At 37.2% G+C, this 16,218-nt stretch overlaps 1 protein-coding gene across 1 annotated transcript in view; it reads left to right on the top strand.

Moving 5' to 3' along the window:
- The window catches only part of DMXL1 (Dmx like 1), an 87,796-nt gene that overhangs the window by 37,656 nt on the left and 33,922 nt on the right, over positions 1-16,218 (top strand). Inside the window, exons 18-27 of the mRNA XM_030466930.1 lie at positions 463-2,115; positions 2,840-2,950; positions 5,252-5,421; positions 6,645-6,742; positions 7,375-7,540; positions 9,350-9,599; positions 11,171-12,249; positions 12,510-12,701; positions 13,954-14,030; positions 15,067-15,194. Coding sequence (XP_030322790.1) covers positions 463-2,115; positions 2,840-2,950; positions 5,252-5,421; positions 6,645-6,742; positions 7,375-7,540; positions 9,350-9,599; positions 11,171-12,249; positions 12,510-12,701; positions 13,954-14,030; positions 15,067-15,194 — 3,924 coding nt within the window. The remainder of the gene's footprint in view (positions 1-462; positions 2,116-2,839; positions 2,951-5,251; positions 5,422-6,644; positions 6,743-7,374; positions 7,541-9,349; positions 9,600-11,170; positions 12,250-12,509; positions 12,702-13,953; positions 14,031-15,066; positions 15,195-16,218) is intronic.

The raw sequence follows: 16,218 nt of genomic DNA, 5'->3' as shown, positions 1-16,218 counted from the left end.
TAGGACTGAAAAAAAGCTTTTATTTTGCTCATAATATTCCTTGAATTCCATCTTCTTGCCATAAGAGGAATTACAGAAACATGAATTTAGTTTTACAATAATTCATTATTTTTGGTAGTATCAACACTTAAATTTAAGGCTTTCTTCAGTAGTCTTTCAAACAATCCTTTATAAAGATTTTTAGGTTTTTGAATGGGAAACCTTTGTTTTATGGTAGAGATGATACAGATGAGGTTTAAATCACAACTCCTCTCTACAGCATGAAATGGAAACAGCAAATAGTTTTGAAGTATTTTTGTTGTATTCTTGTGTTTGATACCCTCCCTGCAAACAACCCTCTTTGTGAGGAAGTGATGATATTTTTTTGTTTGATAATAAAATAACTGAGTAAACACATCTTTACTTTTTTTTGCTTGCTTTTTAATATTTCCCATAGTAAAAGTGTATTTTATTTAATTTTAGGACATCTGAGTAGTTCTTCCATATATCCGGTTTGTCGTGCTCCGTATCTGCTGGCTACTTCGTGCTCTGATGGAAAAGTTCGATTCTGGAGATGCAGAGTTTCCACTGAATCATCAGCTTTGTCCATGCCAGACTATAGTGCAAATAGTGATGTTATATATGTATGGGAAGAATGGCCATTACTGATTGAAAATGGACTTAATTGTAGTGCCGTTAGTGTTCCAGGAAGGCCAACTGAAATTAGCTGTGCACACACAAACAGATTAGCTGTAGCATACAAACAGGTAACAGCTAAAAATAGTAATTTTTCTCATGATTTTGTAATGCACATTAGTATTTTTGAATGTGAATCTACAGGGGGTTCTTCTTGGATTTTAGAACAGACTCTTCGTTTAGATGAGAGAGGCACCATGTTAGAATCTGGTGTTATTATTGATAGTAATTTAGTGGCATATAACCAACATATGTCCAGCACTAAGCACTTGGTACACCTAGATTGGATGTCTAGGGAAGATGGTTCACATATTCTGACAGTGGGAATTGGATCAAAACTTTATATGTTTGGTCAGCTGTCTGGAAAAATGCAGGAACAAAGTGGTAAGGAGATTGTAGCAGTTTCCCAAAGTGTCAGTACAAAGGCAAGGTTTGTTCTCCTGCGTTGTGTCAACTTGGTTTCATCTGTAGAGGGGTCACCTCCTTTTCCAGTCTCCTTGTCCTGGGTACGTGATGGCATTCTAGTAGTTGGAATGGATTGTGAAATGCATGTTTATTCCCAGTGGCAATCTCCTTCCAAGCAGGAACTAGATAGTACAGATTCCTACGGTGCAAGTGCATCATGTATAACTAGCTTAATGAAACAGAGCCAGTCAGTTTCCTCAGGTCTGCATCCACCAAAGCGAACCTTGACCAGATCTATGACCAGCCTTGCACAGAAGCTTAGTGGTAAAAGATCTGCCTGTGATCTGTCTACAGAAATGGAAGATTCTGGTCTTTTTGAAGCAGCTCACACATTATCTCCCACTTTACCTCAGTATCATCCATATCAACTGTTGGAACTCATGGATCTTGGTAAAGTACGTAGAGCCAAAGCCATTCTGTCCCATCTGGTGAAGTGCGTTGCTGGAGAAGTTGTTGCTATAAATGAATCTGAAACTAATCATGATAAGAGGCTCAGATCCCTGACCATCAGTGCTAGTGGAAGTACTGCAAGAGATCCCAAAACATTCAGCAAAACTGAGACTACAGACTATATTGAAATAGACTCTGTTCCACCATTGCCTTTGTATGCTTTGCTTGCTGCAGATGAGGATTCATCACATTCCTTTTCTGAGAAGTCTAATAATCAAAATAGTAAAAATAAAAAAGATATGCCTGATGTCAGTTATGAAGATCTCTTTCAAAGTACTATTGTAAGTACAGATGAACTACTTACATTTGATGGAGATGAAGACAGTTTGAAACCAAATGTCATTGATCTTTCTCAGTATAGCCCAACTTACTTTGGACCAGAACATGCTCAAGTTCTTTCTCGTCACTTGCTTCATTCAAGCTTGCCAGGTCTCACTAGAATGGAGCAAATGTCATTGATGGCTTTGGCAGATACAGTTGCTACTACCAGTACTGACATTGGAGAAAGCAGAGACAGAAATCAGGGTAAGCTGTCTCTTCCAAGTTAAATGTACTGCTGTTCTTCAAAAGCTTTTTGGGGAGTTTCTCCTGTTCTGGAATATTTTTGTGGCATATGAAAGTATTTCATAGTTTTATTTCATGGTATAAATTGTACTTTACTGTGCCATCTAACTGAAATTTCCAGACTTAACTTCATAAAATACTGTTACTGCCCGTGTTACTCCATCAGTACATATACCATAATTGCTTCTAATTCAGTGACGAGACAGCTTTCTTAATGGTCTCCTTTTATTACACTATGAAGAGAAACTGAGAAATATATTTATTGGGTTTTTTTTAATGAAATAATACTTCCTGTTACTTCAATTAAGAGAAAATAACCTCAAAGCTTTTTATATGTGAAATTTTCCTCTATCTTTGAAGGAAAGAATTAAGCTATTATACATTGAGTCATATATTCTATATATTAGATATTAGTTACATAATTCTAAAGCAGTTTTCCTGTTAAGGCTTTCAACAGCTACTTTGTAGCATTGGAGCAGGTTGCCCATGGAGGTCCCTGGGGGTGTTAAAAAAAAAAAAGGGTAGATGTGGTGCTTTGGGAGGTGATTTAGTGATTATGTTGATGTAGGATTGATAGTTGGACTTGATCATCTTGAATGTCCTTTCCAGCCATGATGATTCTATAATTCTATAATTCTGCTTTGAATATTTTCTCTAAAGTGTGTATAAAAACATTTAATTCCAGGTGGAGAAACTCTTGATGAGTGTGGATTAAAATTTTTGTTGGCTGTTCGTCTGCACACATTTCTATCAACTTCACTTCCTCCTGTACAGCGAGCTCAACTGCTTCACCAAGGTAACTGATGTGTTTTCTTAGATGAGGTTGTCGTGATCCGAGTTATTATTTTAATGTTTTGATTATGAGGAAAATGCAGCCACTACTCAGAGAAAACCATGGAAATTGCACACTAACGCGTTTTGAAACTTAAGCAAGTGACAAGGATTTATTTTAGGAAAGGGGAAACAAAATATCACTGTTAATAAAGGGTAAACACGATTAGGGTTGTTAAGAAAAAAAAAAGAAAACGAGGGGGCAATTAAGATTTTATCACCGTCCCAGATCCTGGTCTCTGGCTGGAGTGGGGGGGGTTGATGTTCTCCGCTTTTCCTTTCCTCCGCTGCTGCTGTCCCGTAGCCGAAGTGTCGAGAGAGAAGGGGGGGGAAGAAGACCCGCCGCTTCTCCGTTTTCTCTTAGAGTTTTATACTGTAGAAGGGGTTCTGTCTTTTCATAAATCACTGGCACACAGACTTGCTAAAGATAACACAAGTTTTGCCATCCCAAGAACTTCTTTTTTATTTATTACTATTTTTCAGTCCTTGTTACCTTGCTAAATTTATTATCTTTGGGCTGTGTACCAGGAGGTGACCTGATAAGCAGTCTTATCTTTTAGGTGCCTGTCAAGCATGATACAAAACAGAAGCTAGTTAAGTTTGGGGAAGAAATCTGTTAATTGGGAATGTGTGGTACATATAAAAAGAGCAGAAAAAATCCTGATTCAAGAGACATATTTTGTATTTTTAAAGTGTTTACATCAGAGGTGAATATGATTGCTGTGCTGTTGACATGCCCCTGCAGAATCAATTAAGTACTTTGTTTGTGTTGTGGTTTGTTTTTTTCATGCTACTCAATATGAATGTATGCCAGAGCAGAAAATGTTTGTATTGTTGTGGAAAAAAGTCTGCGGAGGCTTAAGGATTCCATGTACACATCAATATGATCCTATGAAATCATTTATTAATAATTTGCACTCATATAGAGAAGCCTTGTTTACACAATCATATCATGCAGGTGGCTTTGTATTCCAATTACACATTCCATTCTCACGGAACCACTCTTCCCACATAATTATTTTTCTCTTCTGCTGCCAATTAGTTACCTCTTTCCCATTAGCTCCTTTTTAGAAACCTGTAACTAGGCCTCAATAACCATTAACTAACTGTAGCCTAAGCTGAAGTAAGTCAGGATTGCTCACAATCTGTATATTTCTGAACTGTTTCCCCAACATATTGTTTTAGCTAGAGATCTTGGAACCAAAGTGGGTTTTTTTTCCTTTTTTTATTTTTTTTTCTATTTTGCCCCACAAAATGTCGTCTTTGCTTCTAGTATCTTGTTGTTCCAATAACCTTCTGTAGAAATAATGCAATAGAAAACAGAGTACCTATTTATTTAGTTTTTTAATACATGCATAAAGATCTCTTACTTATAGTCTGCTCAGACTTTAAATGTTTTTTTATATGCTACAGTAACTATCCAGTGAACTGTTTCAAAGGTTTTCTTTCGTGTAGTTTTAAATAGTTCCACCTGATGTTGCAGGATGAGATAGATTTGATTCGGCCTGATCCAATCTGAAGGACTGGTTGTGGTTGCTTCTTAGCCTTCCATTATTCATCATGGCAGCTGATGGCTGTTCCAATCTCATGGTGTGTCACCCCTCAGCTACATCAGAGATCAGAATTTTCCATGTCTGCCACAACAGAATACTGCTGAGGGAGCTCTCTGGAGTACGTTTAGTTGAGTTATTTCTGCATCTGCTGAGCTCAGAAATTGGTGAGAGTAAGAAGTTCCTCCAGGACATGTGCAGAGGTTGACTGTGCCTAAGCACAAAGAAGCATCTCTGTCTCTCGCTAGTGATGTGATTATCCATAGCCAGATATGCTTCTGCTTAGCCATCTTCATCATGTGATTTCTTTTTTTCTTCCAGTTTTCCTTTGTATCCCTGTCATTAAACCCACGTTTTACTATGATTACCTGAAATTTAGGATTTTTTAATCCAATTCAAAATATTGAGCCTTCTTTTCAAAAGTCTGAAAAGTTTAACCAGTATTTTGCCCTTTGTATCATGGCTAATCTCAATGCCACCTCTGTAAGTATATCTTTAGCTTCACTAACTCCATTCTTCACAAACTTACATTGAGAGTATGCAGGTAAACATGTTTTCATATGTATAAGCAGTGCCAACAGTGAATTTCTGTTGCCTCATCAACAATGCACTTAAAAAATCCAAAATAAATAAACCTTTCTTCTCCCTTTTCCACCTCTTGACTTCCGATTCTGCAGTATTTTAATTTTTTTTTTTTTTAATGATTTATTATGTAGGCTTATCTACCAGTCATTTTGCTTGGGCATTTCATTCAGTAGCAGAAGAAGAGCTACTGAGCATGTTACCTGCATTACAGAAAGGAGATCTAACATGGTCAGAACTCAGAGCCATGGGTGTAGGATGGTGGGTTCGAAATATCCACAGCCTTCGGAAATGCATAGAAAAGGTAAACATAGCATGCTGAAACAAAGTTACCAAACATTTTCCAAACAGCTGTCCTTTGGTTTTTACCTTTTATTTATGTGGTTTCAAATTTTTAGATATGTTCAGTGTTTCCAAATGTATTTGTGCTGTATGTTCTTGCACCTAAACAGTTTATTGTAGGAATACGAGCTTCCGTATTTAACTGGGGTTTTTTTGTACCTTAGTACTATTTTTTTATTACTTTAATACCTTACTGTTTTTTTAGTACTTTCAGATTCTGGTGTGAAATACATTTTGGACCTTTAGAGAGTCCCTGTTGAAGGTGTCGGTGTGCAGTGCTTAGTGTGGCTGCTCAAAGTACAGTTTGAGCTTATAGTTGGTTTTTATAGTAAAATCAAGAAACAAGTTTTGGAAAATGTTCTCCTTAGAAACCTATCCCAAATGGGCTCAACTTTGATATTGCATATATGTGTTGCAAATGCCTTTTATAATTTCCATGATAAAATATTATATTGTTTTATTTTGGCTTGCTTACTTTTTTTTTTAGTACGTATTTTAATGACATTAGACCACATCTGTTATGATTATCACTCGTTTTAAGCTCATGGAAAGGCCAAGTGTGTTGATCTGGAAAATTACACGCACAAGATACTTAGACTACGAAGCACAGAGTGCTTAAGTGCATGTCTATGCTTGTGCTTTTCAATCTTAATCTATTAATCATCACTCTATGAAACTTACCTGCCCTGCATTTAAAAAATTGTGAGTACCCTGAGCCTGCATTTAAGGTTACCTTACATGGGTCTTTGATTAATCTTTCTACTACTTATTTCCTTTTCTCTTTACAACATTGAAGAGCAATCTCTTCAGAACAACATTTCTCCTGTTGTGACTGGTTCCAGCCTGTTCTTCAAGACTATCTGTCCTTTGATTACCAAAGAAAGTACTTAATTAATGTTACTAGGATTTCAGGAACTGATTTCAGACATAGGCATTCCCATTTGATCTGCCAAAAAGCTTCAAAGCTGGGAAAGCATTATTTAAATGATACCAAACTAAACCAAGAGATTGAAGTTTTGGTATCTTCATGTATTCTCTTGTGAGACTTGTAGTGAGAAGAGGGATCCTATATTAAAGAGATTTTTTCCGAGCAGTGTGGGGTATGGGATACCAGCAGCAACACAATACCCACTTGAGGTGTATTTCAGTTTTGATTGTTTGTTTGCTCTTGAACTTTCTTCACAGGTGGCTAAAGCAGCCTTTCAGCAAAATAATGACCCACTGGATGCAGCCATTTTCTACCTTGCAATGAAGAAGAAGGCTGTGATCTGGGGATTATACAGGTTGGAAATGTGAAAGCTTTTACATGGAGTTTCATACTGTCTGGTATAATTTTGGGAAAAAATTTCAGTGTGGTAGTCCAAAAGAGCTCAAATATTACAATTGAAAATTGAGGTTTGATTTCTACATTAGTCACTGTATTAAATGGGTGGTTTTTAAGCTTTCTATAATTACAGAAGTAATTTAATTGCTGTTTCTGAAGGTAGATAATTTAAGTTTTAGAACTTTTGAGGAATACCTATGTAGTGTGTGGAATGACATGGCTATCTTTTAGCAAAGTCAGATGTTACAAAATTTCCCTAAAGTTCAGAAAACTGTATTAAGAGTCCATCTTTCAAACTGGCATTTCATAATGCAGCAGCCAACATTGCAAACTTTTTACAAAGTGGTTTTTGTCACCACTTACTCTTGAGAGCTCATGTGGAAAAAATGAGGTTTTCTTAATTTGTAGCAGGTTAACTGAAAATATCATTTGGTTTTGTATTTATTATTTTTTAATATTTTTAAATAGTAAGACTTCTATGCTTTCTGCATGGTGAGAACATCTGCATTTCCAAATGATAAAATGTGTGTCTATTGACATCTGAGGAAATAAAAACCACAAAATAATATATTTATTATGTTCTATATTCAGGTCCCAAAAAGACACTAAAATGATGCAGTTTTTTGGGAATAACTTCACTGAGGACAGATGGCGTAGAGCAGCACTAAAGAATGCTTTTTCTTTGCTTGGCAAACAGCGTTTTGAACATGCTGCAGCATTTTTCTTGTTGGCAGGACATTTAAAAGACGCAGTAGAGGTAACAAAATAGTTAACTTTTTTCTTTTTTACATTGTTTTATTATCTTATGTTTTTTAGACTGTTACATTATCCCAAACTTACAAATCACACCCAAACAGTTGTGATCAATGGCTCAGTATCCAAATGGAAAGTGACAAGTGGTGTTCCTCAAGGATCATTAATTGGACCAGTGCTGTTTAACATTGTCGGGGACACTCCCAGTGGAATCGAGTGCACCCTCTGCAGATTTGCTGATGACACCAAACTGTGTGGTGAAGTCAGCATGCTAAGAGGGAGGGGATGTCATCCAGAGGGACCTTGACAGTCTTGAGAAGTGGGCTTGTACAAATTGCATCAAGTTCAACAAGGCCATGTTCAAGGTTCTGCACCTGGGTTGAGGCAATTCCATGCACAAATACAGGTTGAGAGGGGAAAAAATTAAAGGCACCCCTAAGGAGAAGGACTTGGGGTTGGTGGTGGACCAGAGGCTTAACATGAACCATCAGTGCTTGTAGTACAGAAAGCCAATCGTGTCCTGAGCTGCATCAAAGGAAGCATTGAGGACCAGCTGAGGGAGGTGATGCTCCCCCTCTGCTCTTGTAAGACCCCATCTGGAGTACTGTGTCCAGTTCTGGAGTCCCCAGTGTAAGAAGGATTGTGTCCAGAGGAATGAGGCCATAGGAGAGCCACTAAAATGATCAGACTGTTGGAGCCTTTGAAGACAGGCTAAGGAAATTGGGGTTGTTCAGCCTGGAGAAGAAAGAGGAGGCTCTGAGGTGGCCTTAAATAGCTACCAATATCTGAAGGGGGCCTACAAGAAAGATGAGGTAGGGATTTTTGCATGGGTGTGTAGTGAGAGGACAAGGGGAAATGGTTTCAAACTTGAAGAGGGTTGATTCAGGTTAGACATTAGGGAGAAATTCTTTCTTTTGAGTGTGATGAGACACTGAGACAGGTTGCCCAAGGAAGTTGTGACTGCCCCCTCCCTGGAAGTGTTCAAGGTCAGGTTGGATGGGGCCTTGAGCAACCTGGTCTAGTGGAAGTTGGCCCTGCCCATGCAGGAGGGTTGGAACTGGATGATCTTTAAGGTCACTGCCAACAATAGCTATTCTGATTCTATGGAATATATTGAATCTAAGTTGTATTTTGCATTAGTATTCCCCCCAAGGTTTCTGGTGGTTTTGTGCATTTTGCCTCCCTGCTCTCCCCCCTCCCAAATTAATTACAAATGCAAATCCTTGATTTTTCACACTTAACTCTATTTTTTCTTTCAGACACTAATACTTAAAAGTCACATGGTTAATTTCTCCATAACAAGATTATGAAACCTGGTTACTATTAAGTTGCTTTCAGATTGTCATATATGAAGTTAAAATAGCTTTTCATTAGTGACTTCCAGATCTGAGCATGAAGGCTATTTGGCAGTGGTATGAATTGGCTCCTAAAATCCTTGCACACAGAAAATTTCTTTCTTGGATGCGTTTGAATTAAAAAGTTGGCTGGGCATTCATCTCCAATGAAAGAATTGTTCTGTAAAGATTCATAACCCTCTCTTCAAGAGATGGCATGTGCACACTGACAATGATTTATTAAAGCTAATTTTTTAAAAGATCTGGTGCCGTCTCAGACTTGAATAAATTGCAAATTAGATCGTGCATGTAATAGTTGGCCACCTCTATGCCACATAGTTCTTGCTGGTTTTTTATGGAATTGTTGCAACTACATATCTCAATCTAAGCCGATTCATGTCACACCCTGATTTATGATCATTTTAACCAAAAGAGAAATAATAATGTTTGATCTTATGACTATATTTATTTTCTGTTAGGTCTGCCTTGAAAAACTACATGACATTCAGTTAGCTCTTGTAATATCAAGACTTTATGAGTCAGAATTTGAAGCATCTAGTACTTACAAATCTATACTACAAAATAGAATTTTGGGAAGTGTGCAAGCTGGAAAAGAGAGCTTAGGAAACATGCACTGTGACCCTTTTCTACGAAGTATGGCTTACTGGATTTTGGAAGATTATAGCAAGGCTCTTGACACTTTAATTAAAAATTCTGTTCAAGATGAAGGTAAGAATATGAGTATTTTGCCTGTTAGGTTGATTTTAACTGTTTCTCGATTTAAGCAGTAGTTTCTTAAAGCACAGTCTGAAGAAGACCAGGTACTGCACAATTGCTTACTAGTGCTAGTAAATAGCTTGCTGTAATCATGTATGCAGGTTTTATAGTAGATATGTTAACAATTGTTAGTATTCTGTATCCTATGAATTATTACTTCATTTATCCTGTAAGTATATGAATAACAGGATAATGAGATTTTTCCTGCAGTGATGAAGATGTTTTTTCCAGCCTCAACTTAAGGATGAAGAAACAAATTAACTACATTAATTTGAATAAATGAAAAAAATTTCTGTTTGCAGAGTTACTTAGCAGATTATGGAAGACATGGTATTTTGTAGCTTTTAGTCCATCTTAAAAATGGTTGACCAAAATGATAAACTGTCATAAAAAAAAAATTACTATTTACTATGATACAGGAGGCTCATGTGGTGTCTGAAATAGGATGTAAGTCTAATAAAAGTTATTATTTTCCCTCTTTACTAGCTTTGTATGCCATCTAAAAATCAGTTGTTTTATTTCCTAAATTCAGTGTTCTCAAGGAAGTTTCAAGTCCTCAGCCATTATCATGCTATCTGGCTTGACAGAGATAAATGAAGATTCAAATCCCTGGAACTGTGTAATTAATTTTATAAACTGATTTCAGTAGAAGTTACACACCTCAGGATAATTTTGAGCAAATGAGGGATACAGTGTTCATTTTTTTCTGTCTTGCTCAGCTCACATCCTCCTGTGTAAAGTAATTTCTAAATGTTGCTAATTCTTCTTCAATCTGTTCTTGTTTGCATTTTTTTTTGTGTTTTTTTGCTGTATTTTCTCACTTAAAAGGTGCTCTTTCATGTACCTTTTCCTATTATCTTTAGTTGGTTGTGCCATAATGGTGATAGAGGAAAGCAGCTTTGAAAGCTGTGAGAATTATCCTACGCTGTTGCTTGTGTCTTTTCAGAGTTTTTCATATCATGTTTTTGAATATGACAGTAAAATGTGTAGGTGCTGCACTGAGGTATAATGGATTTATTTTTATGTAATACTGATATCAGTATGTATAAATGTTTTGGATTCCCTAATTTTATTTTAATTTGCATTTTTGTTATGAGGTAGACAAAGCAAAAAGTACTAATCCAAAATTTAAAAAAATACTTTAAGTAAAATCCTTCTGTAAGATGAAATATCTTATTGTCATTTAGTGATGGAGACTTCAGAAATCTAAACTAAGCATGATTTTGCTTGACTGCAGTAGGGTTGACCTGACTGCAAGGAAAACAAGTGACTGCTGTTCTAAATTAAGGTTTTTGCCTACTGTCCCACTATAGCATCTCTTTTTAGTAGTAATTAGGTTTAGCAATGTCCTTCATCACAAAATAGCCAGATGATAAAGGAGCAGAGGAAGGTGAAAATGGGGGTTCAATGAAGTAAGCAGGAGACTGTTGAGACCTAATAGCCTAGTGGTGAATTTAGAACTTTGCAGATGGATTATTTCATACAAATTTGTAGATTTTCCTCATGATTCAATATCTTTTCAGATGAAGGAGATGGCTCGTCAAGTTGTAATCCTGCGGTTTTTAACTTCTATAACTTCTTAAGAACACATCCTCTCCTGCTGAGACGTCATTTTGGCTCTTCTGATACATCTTCCACACACATTTGTCTAACAGTGGAAAATGGGCTGGCTGACAAAATCAACCTAGGTGAAAGGCAGTTGTTTTTCACCACTGCATATGCTCACCTGAAAGCTGGTTGTCCTATGTTGGCCTTAGAAGTGTTATCAAAGATGCCCAAAGTTGTCAAGAGATCAAAATCGTTATGCAGATCCCCTAGCTTAATGGATACTAGTAAAGATCTCTCCCCTTCTCCAGTTAAAGAGTTGGAAACAAAAGACAAATCTTCAAGTATTGATTGGTCACAGACAGTATTAAATGATCTGGGGTCATCTTCAGATTATTCATCAGGAAAAGATTCAGGTTCAACCCTTTCCTTTGACTGGAGCCAGCCAAGTGTGGTGTTCCAAGATGAACACTTGAAACTCCACTCAGATGATAATCAAAGTGATGAGAGTGAAGATTCTTCCCTGGTAGTGAAAGAGCTAAAATCCCCAAGGAAAACTGAAAAATTGTATGAAACAAGTCCTAGCTACAGAGAATCTTTTAGTGCAGTTGATGACAAAGATATTCTAAGTCCATCAGAAGATATAATTTGGGTACAGCTGAAGTTTAGAGCATGCCTGAAAATTCTTACTGTAGAGCTTCGTACACTGTCCACTGGTTATGAAGTAGATGGTGGCAAGTTGAGGTATCAGCTTTATCAGTGGCTTGAAAAAGAAGTGGTAGCTCTTCAAAAGACTTGTGATTATGGTGTTGAGGAGATACAGTCAGGAATTAATGTGATGCCAAAGGAAGCTACATTACGTGAAAACTCTGAAAACTTAGCTGACCAGCAAAAAAATATGCTACAGAAAGACTTCCATAAAAGACGACAATGGCTTCTGAAACACCAGTCTCTCTTAAGAATGTTCCTTAGTTACTGTATACTTCATGGCTCTCATGGTGGAGGATTGGCATCTGTCAGAATGGAATTAATTCTGCTATTGCAGGAATCTCAGCAGGTATGTGGGAGATCTTAGTTTGTGTTTTCTCTGCTTCTGCTTTGTTGTGGATTTTTTTTTAAAGTATGTTTCCTATTGTTGACATTTTCCTGTTGCAGTATGCACCTGTTTTATAATAAATGTGGCACTATTTTTAACCATATGTTTTCTGTAGTTTTGCATTTTTTGGTTTTGAATCCCATTCCCCTCTTTCAGAGGTTCTTCTGTTTCTTTAGGAATCTGTACTATTACTTTGTGTCTGTTTTTTTGCTTGTTTTTAGGAGCAGTCAGTACAGATACCTTTCCACCCTCAACCAGAGCAGAGCTCCATACCTCTCCTATTTGCTTGCACAGCTAGTGCCAAAACAGTGGTGGCTAATCCCATGTTACATCTTGGTAATTTAACTCATGACATCTTACATGCCATAATAAATCTTGATTCACCACCTCATCCAGATACTCAGAGCAACAAGGTGTGTATTTTTTAAAGGTTATTTTGGGATAGTTGTTGTTACTGTCCAGTTTGCTTAAGTTATTAATCTTTTTCTGACAGCATAAAAACTTTCTGGCATGTCTACCCATTACAAGTAATACAACTGTGGACTTAGGTATTTTCTTAGGTACTTACCTAGGACTAAAATAATGTCCATCAATTATCCAATTTAACCAATTTATTAACCAATTGTCCAGCAATGTCTTGCTGCAGAGATGCTAGCCATCTGTTTCAAGAAGCTGAAGCAGATAGGCCTCTCTCAGAACTGGATATTTGTCCAAGATGACATCTGTTATGGAAAATGTTCTACTACGCTATCAATGTGACATTTGTCTTTATGGCAGTATGATATGGTAATATGATAATTACTTCTGTTCTAACAATGGTAAATTCTGTATTTGAAGCCTATACCTAGGCAAAATTAAGTTCTGAAGTATAAAGGATTATTGCAGCAACATGCAGTATATTCACACTTCTTTTTGTGAAACATTATGTGTGTTCATACAGTAAAATACAGCCTATTTTTAAAGCTATGTTTCTGTAAACTTTCTTCCTTATTTAATCTTGGACTGGAAAGCAAACTTCAAATGCTAGGCTGCATCTCTCCTGAAATTTTCTGGGTCCCAAATCATGTTTACTTTTGCTACAGATTTATCAATAGGTTGCTAAGTTCCTAGTCTGTGTTTAATTTTGCGACTGAAGAGAATTTTTTTAACTGAACCTTTTTGATCATCTAATTCTCTAGTTCTTCATTTATGTGTTCATCAAGAAAATTACCTGTTACGATAAAAATAGTAATCGATGTGATACTCAGGATATTGTGTGTCTGAGACCTCTGCAAGAACTGGTCAAAACTAAGCTGCATTATAATTTTCATTCTGATGCAAAGCTTTTGTATTCTGAGCAGCATATTGCTACAGTCTTGGGGTATGACAACTCGTAACTGTTGTATAGAGGCTAAATACGTTTTCTTAATTGAAAACGTTGCACTGAGATCTGATCTATGTGTTGGTGGTATAATTGTTTCCCCATCCCTTTCATTGCAACTAATCAGTGACTAATCAGAAATAAGTTCTGAAGAGAAGGTGTATTTTAAGGTATTTTTGCCATAAGAACTTGTACCTTCCATATTCAGTGCTTGTTCCACTGTTACAAATCTGTATGCATATCTGGCTATGATACTAACTACTGTTCATCTTAAGTGTAATATGTTCTGTAAAACTGTCTTACAGATATATGTAATGCATACCTTAGCAGCATCACTCTCTGCTTGCATCTACCAGTGTCTTTGTGATGGCCACAGCTACAGGTAAAGTTTTATCAAAGGTGCTTTTTAGAGAATGTTCATAGAATCATATTAAGTTAGGGGTTGGAAGAAATCGCAAAAGCTCATCTAGTCCAACCCCCCCCCAGCCAGAGCAGGTCACACAAACACATCCAGGTGGGCTTGGAATGTCTCCAGGGAAGGAGACTCCACAACCTCCCTGGGCAGCCTGTTCCAGTGCCCTGTCACCCTCACAGTGAAAAAATTCTTTCTAATATTTATGCAGAACTACCTATGCTCCAGTTTATAACCATTACCCCTTGTCCTATTGTTAATTACCCCTGACAAAAGCTTGACTCTGTCTTCCTGGCACTTGCCCCTTACATATTTATAAACATTAATGGGGTTACCCCTCAATCTCCTCTTCTCCAAGCTGAAGAGACCCAGCTCCCTCAGTCTTTCCTCATAAGGGAAATGTTCCACTCCCTTCATCGTCTTGGTTGGTCTGTGCTGGACTCTCTCAAACAGTTCCCGATTCTTCTGGAGCTGAGAGGCCCAGAATGGACAAATATTCCAGATGTGGCAGGGCAGGGTAGAGGGGGAGGAGAAAATCTCTTTACCTACTAACTGCCCCCCTTCTAATGCACCCCAGGATGTCATTTGCCTTCTTGGCCAAGAGGGCACAGTGTTGGTTCATGGTCATCCCTCCATCCACCAGCACCCCCACATCCCTTTCCCTTATGCTGCTCTCCAACAGCTCAGTCCCCCACCCATACTAGTATCTGGTGCTATTCTGTCCCATACTTTACACTTCCCATGCTGTAATTCATTAAATTTCTCTCTGCCCAACTCTCCAATCTCTCCAGGTCCCTCTGAATGGCAGCACAGCCTTCTGGGGTGTCAGCCACTCCTCCCAGCTTTGTGTCATCAGCAAACTTGTCAATACTCTGTCTCTGTAATGATGGTGTAAACAGAGAGTGCACCAGAAGACAGTGTTCACACTTGCCCACAAGGCTATCACCTGAATAGTTTTAGACATAACTTTTTTTTAAGTTCAACATCCCACTTTTCTGTTTCACAGCTCATTTCAAGCAAATCAATTCACTGGAACAGTATATCAGACAGTGCTATTAAGTCGTCGCCATTCTCTAAGAACAGCAAGCTTAGAAGAAACAGTGACTCCCAATACATCACCTGCTCAGTGGCCAGGTATCTAATATGTTTTATTCCTCTTAAGAGAAATTCAGTTTTGTGGATCCATTGTAAGAGCATGTTGCTATGTTTTTGAACTTTTGAGTGGCATTTGTAACAGCTACATTTAAAAATAAGTTCTTACAATAAAAATGTATAATCATTTTTCAAAAGCTGTAAGGTAGTAATTCCGGTTACTCACAAAGTCAATTTAATTTATATTGCTTTCTTGTTCTAATAAATGTTAGTGGGGTTCTAGTGTAAAGGGCAAGTAAATGGGAAGTAGGGTGTTGTCCTGTGCTGTTTGATCCACCTGCATTCAACAAATCAGTCTCACCATTATTCTAATTCCTTACTCCTGAAAAGGACTAAAAAGCTATCTTAAGTTTGTGCTCCATCTTGGGATGATACTTGCTTATGTACAACTTTTGAACTAACTTGAAACTAAGAAGTGTCTAATGAATTGTTTTCCTGTAGCTCTAAAATCCAGTTAGGATTTCATATCATTGTTAATGTGTACTATGATCTATCCTAATGAAGCTGCACTGGTCGCATTAGTGGGAGTGTAAGCTATGTAATATATTTCTCTATGAGCTTCAGTTTACAGCACTAACTTTAATGGAAGTTTTACCAAGATATATACTTCAATATTACAGGTTTTGTTTTTTCCATAAGTAAATTTTGCACTATAAAGCCTTTCAGAGAACCTTAAGCAGTTTTTATGGCTTATACTATCCTGGTTTTTTATTTTCTGCAAAACATTCTGTTAGTGACTCTATATATTTTAGACAAAAATAAAAAATTCATCTGTTTTCTCTGTATTTCATCAGTTGCATAGTTAAATTTCTCAAGAGTAAAACAAGTGATTTTTAACATTGATTCCTTAAACTGATTTCTTTTTTTTTTTTTATAAGTGCTTCACATGCTCTGTGTGCAGATGTGAGAGTATGACTGACAGCATAATTCTCTGTACACTGTTATTTGTATTTTCAGTTATGGGCTCAAACTGACACAGTTGGCACCACGTCTAAATCTCGACAAC

This window comes from Calypte anna, chromosome Z (genome assembly GCF_003957555.1).
Source record: "Calypte anna isolate BGI_N300 chromosome Z, bCalAnn1_v1.p, whole genome shotgun sequence".
Lineage (NCBI taxonomy): Eukaryota > Metazoa > Chordata > Aves > Apodiformes > Trochilidae > Calypte > Calypte anna.
This window is presented reverse-complemented; position numbering and strand designations above follow the sequence as displayed.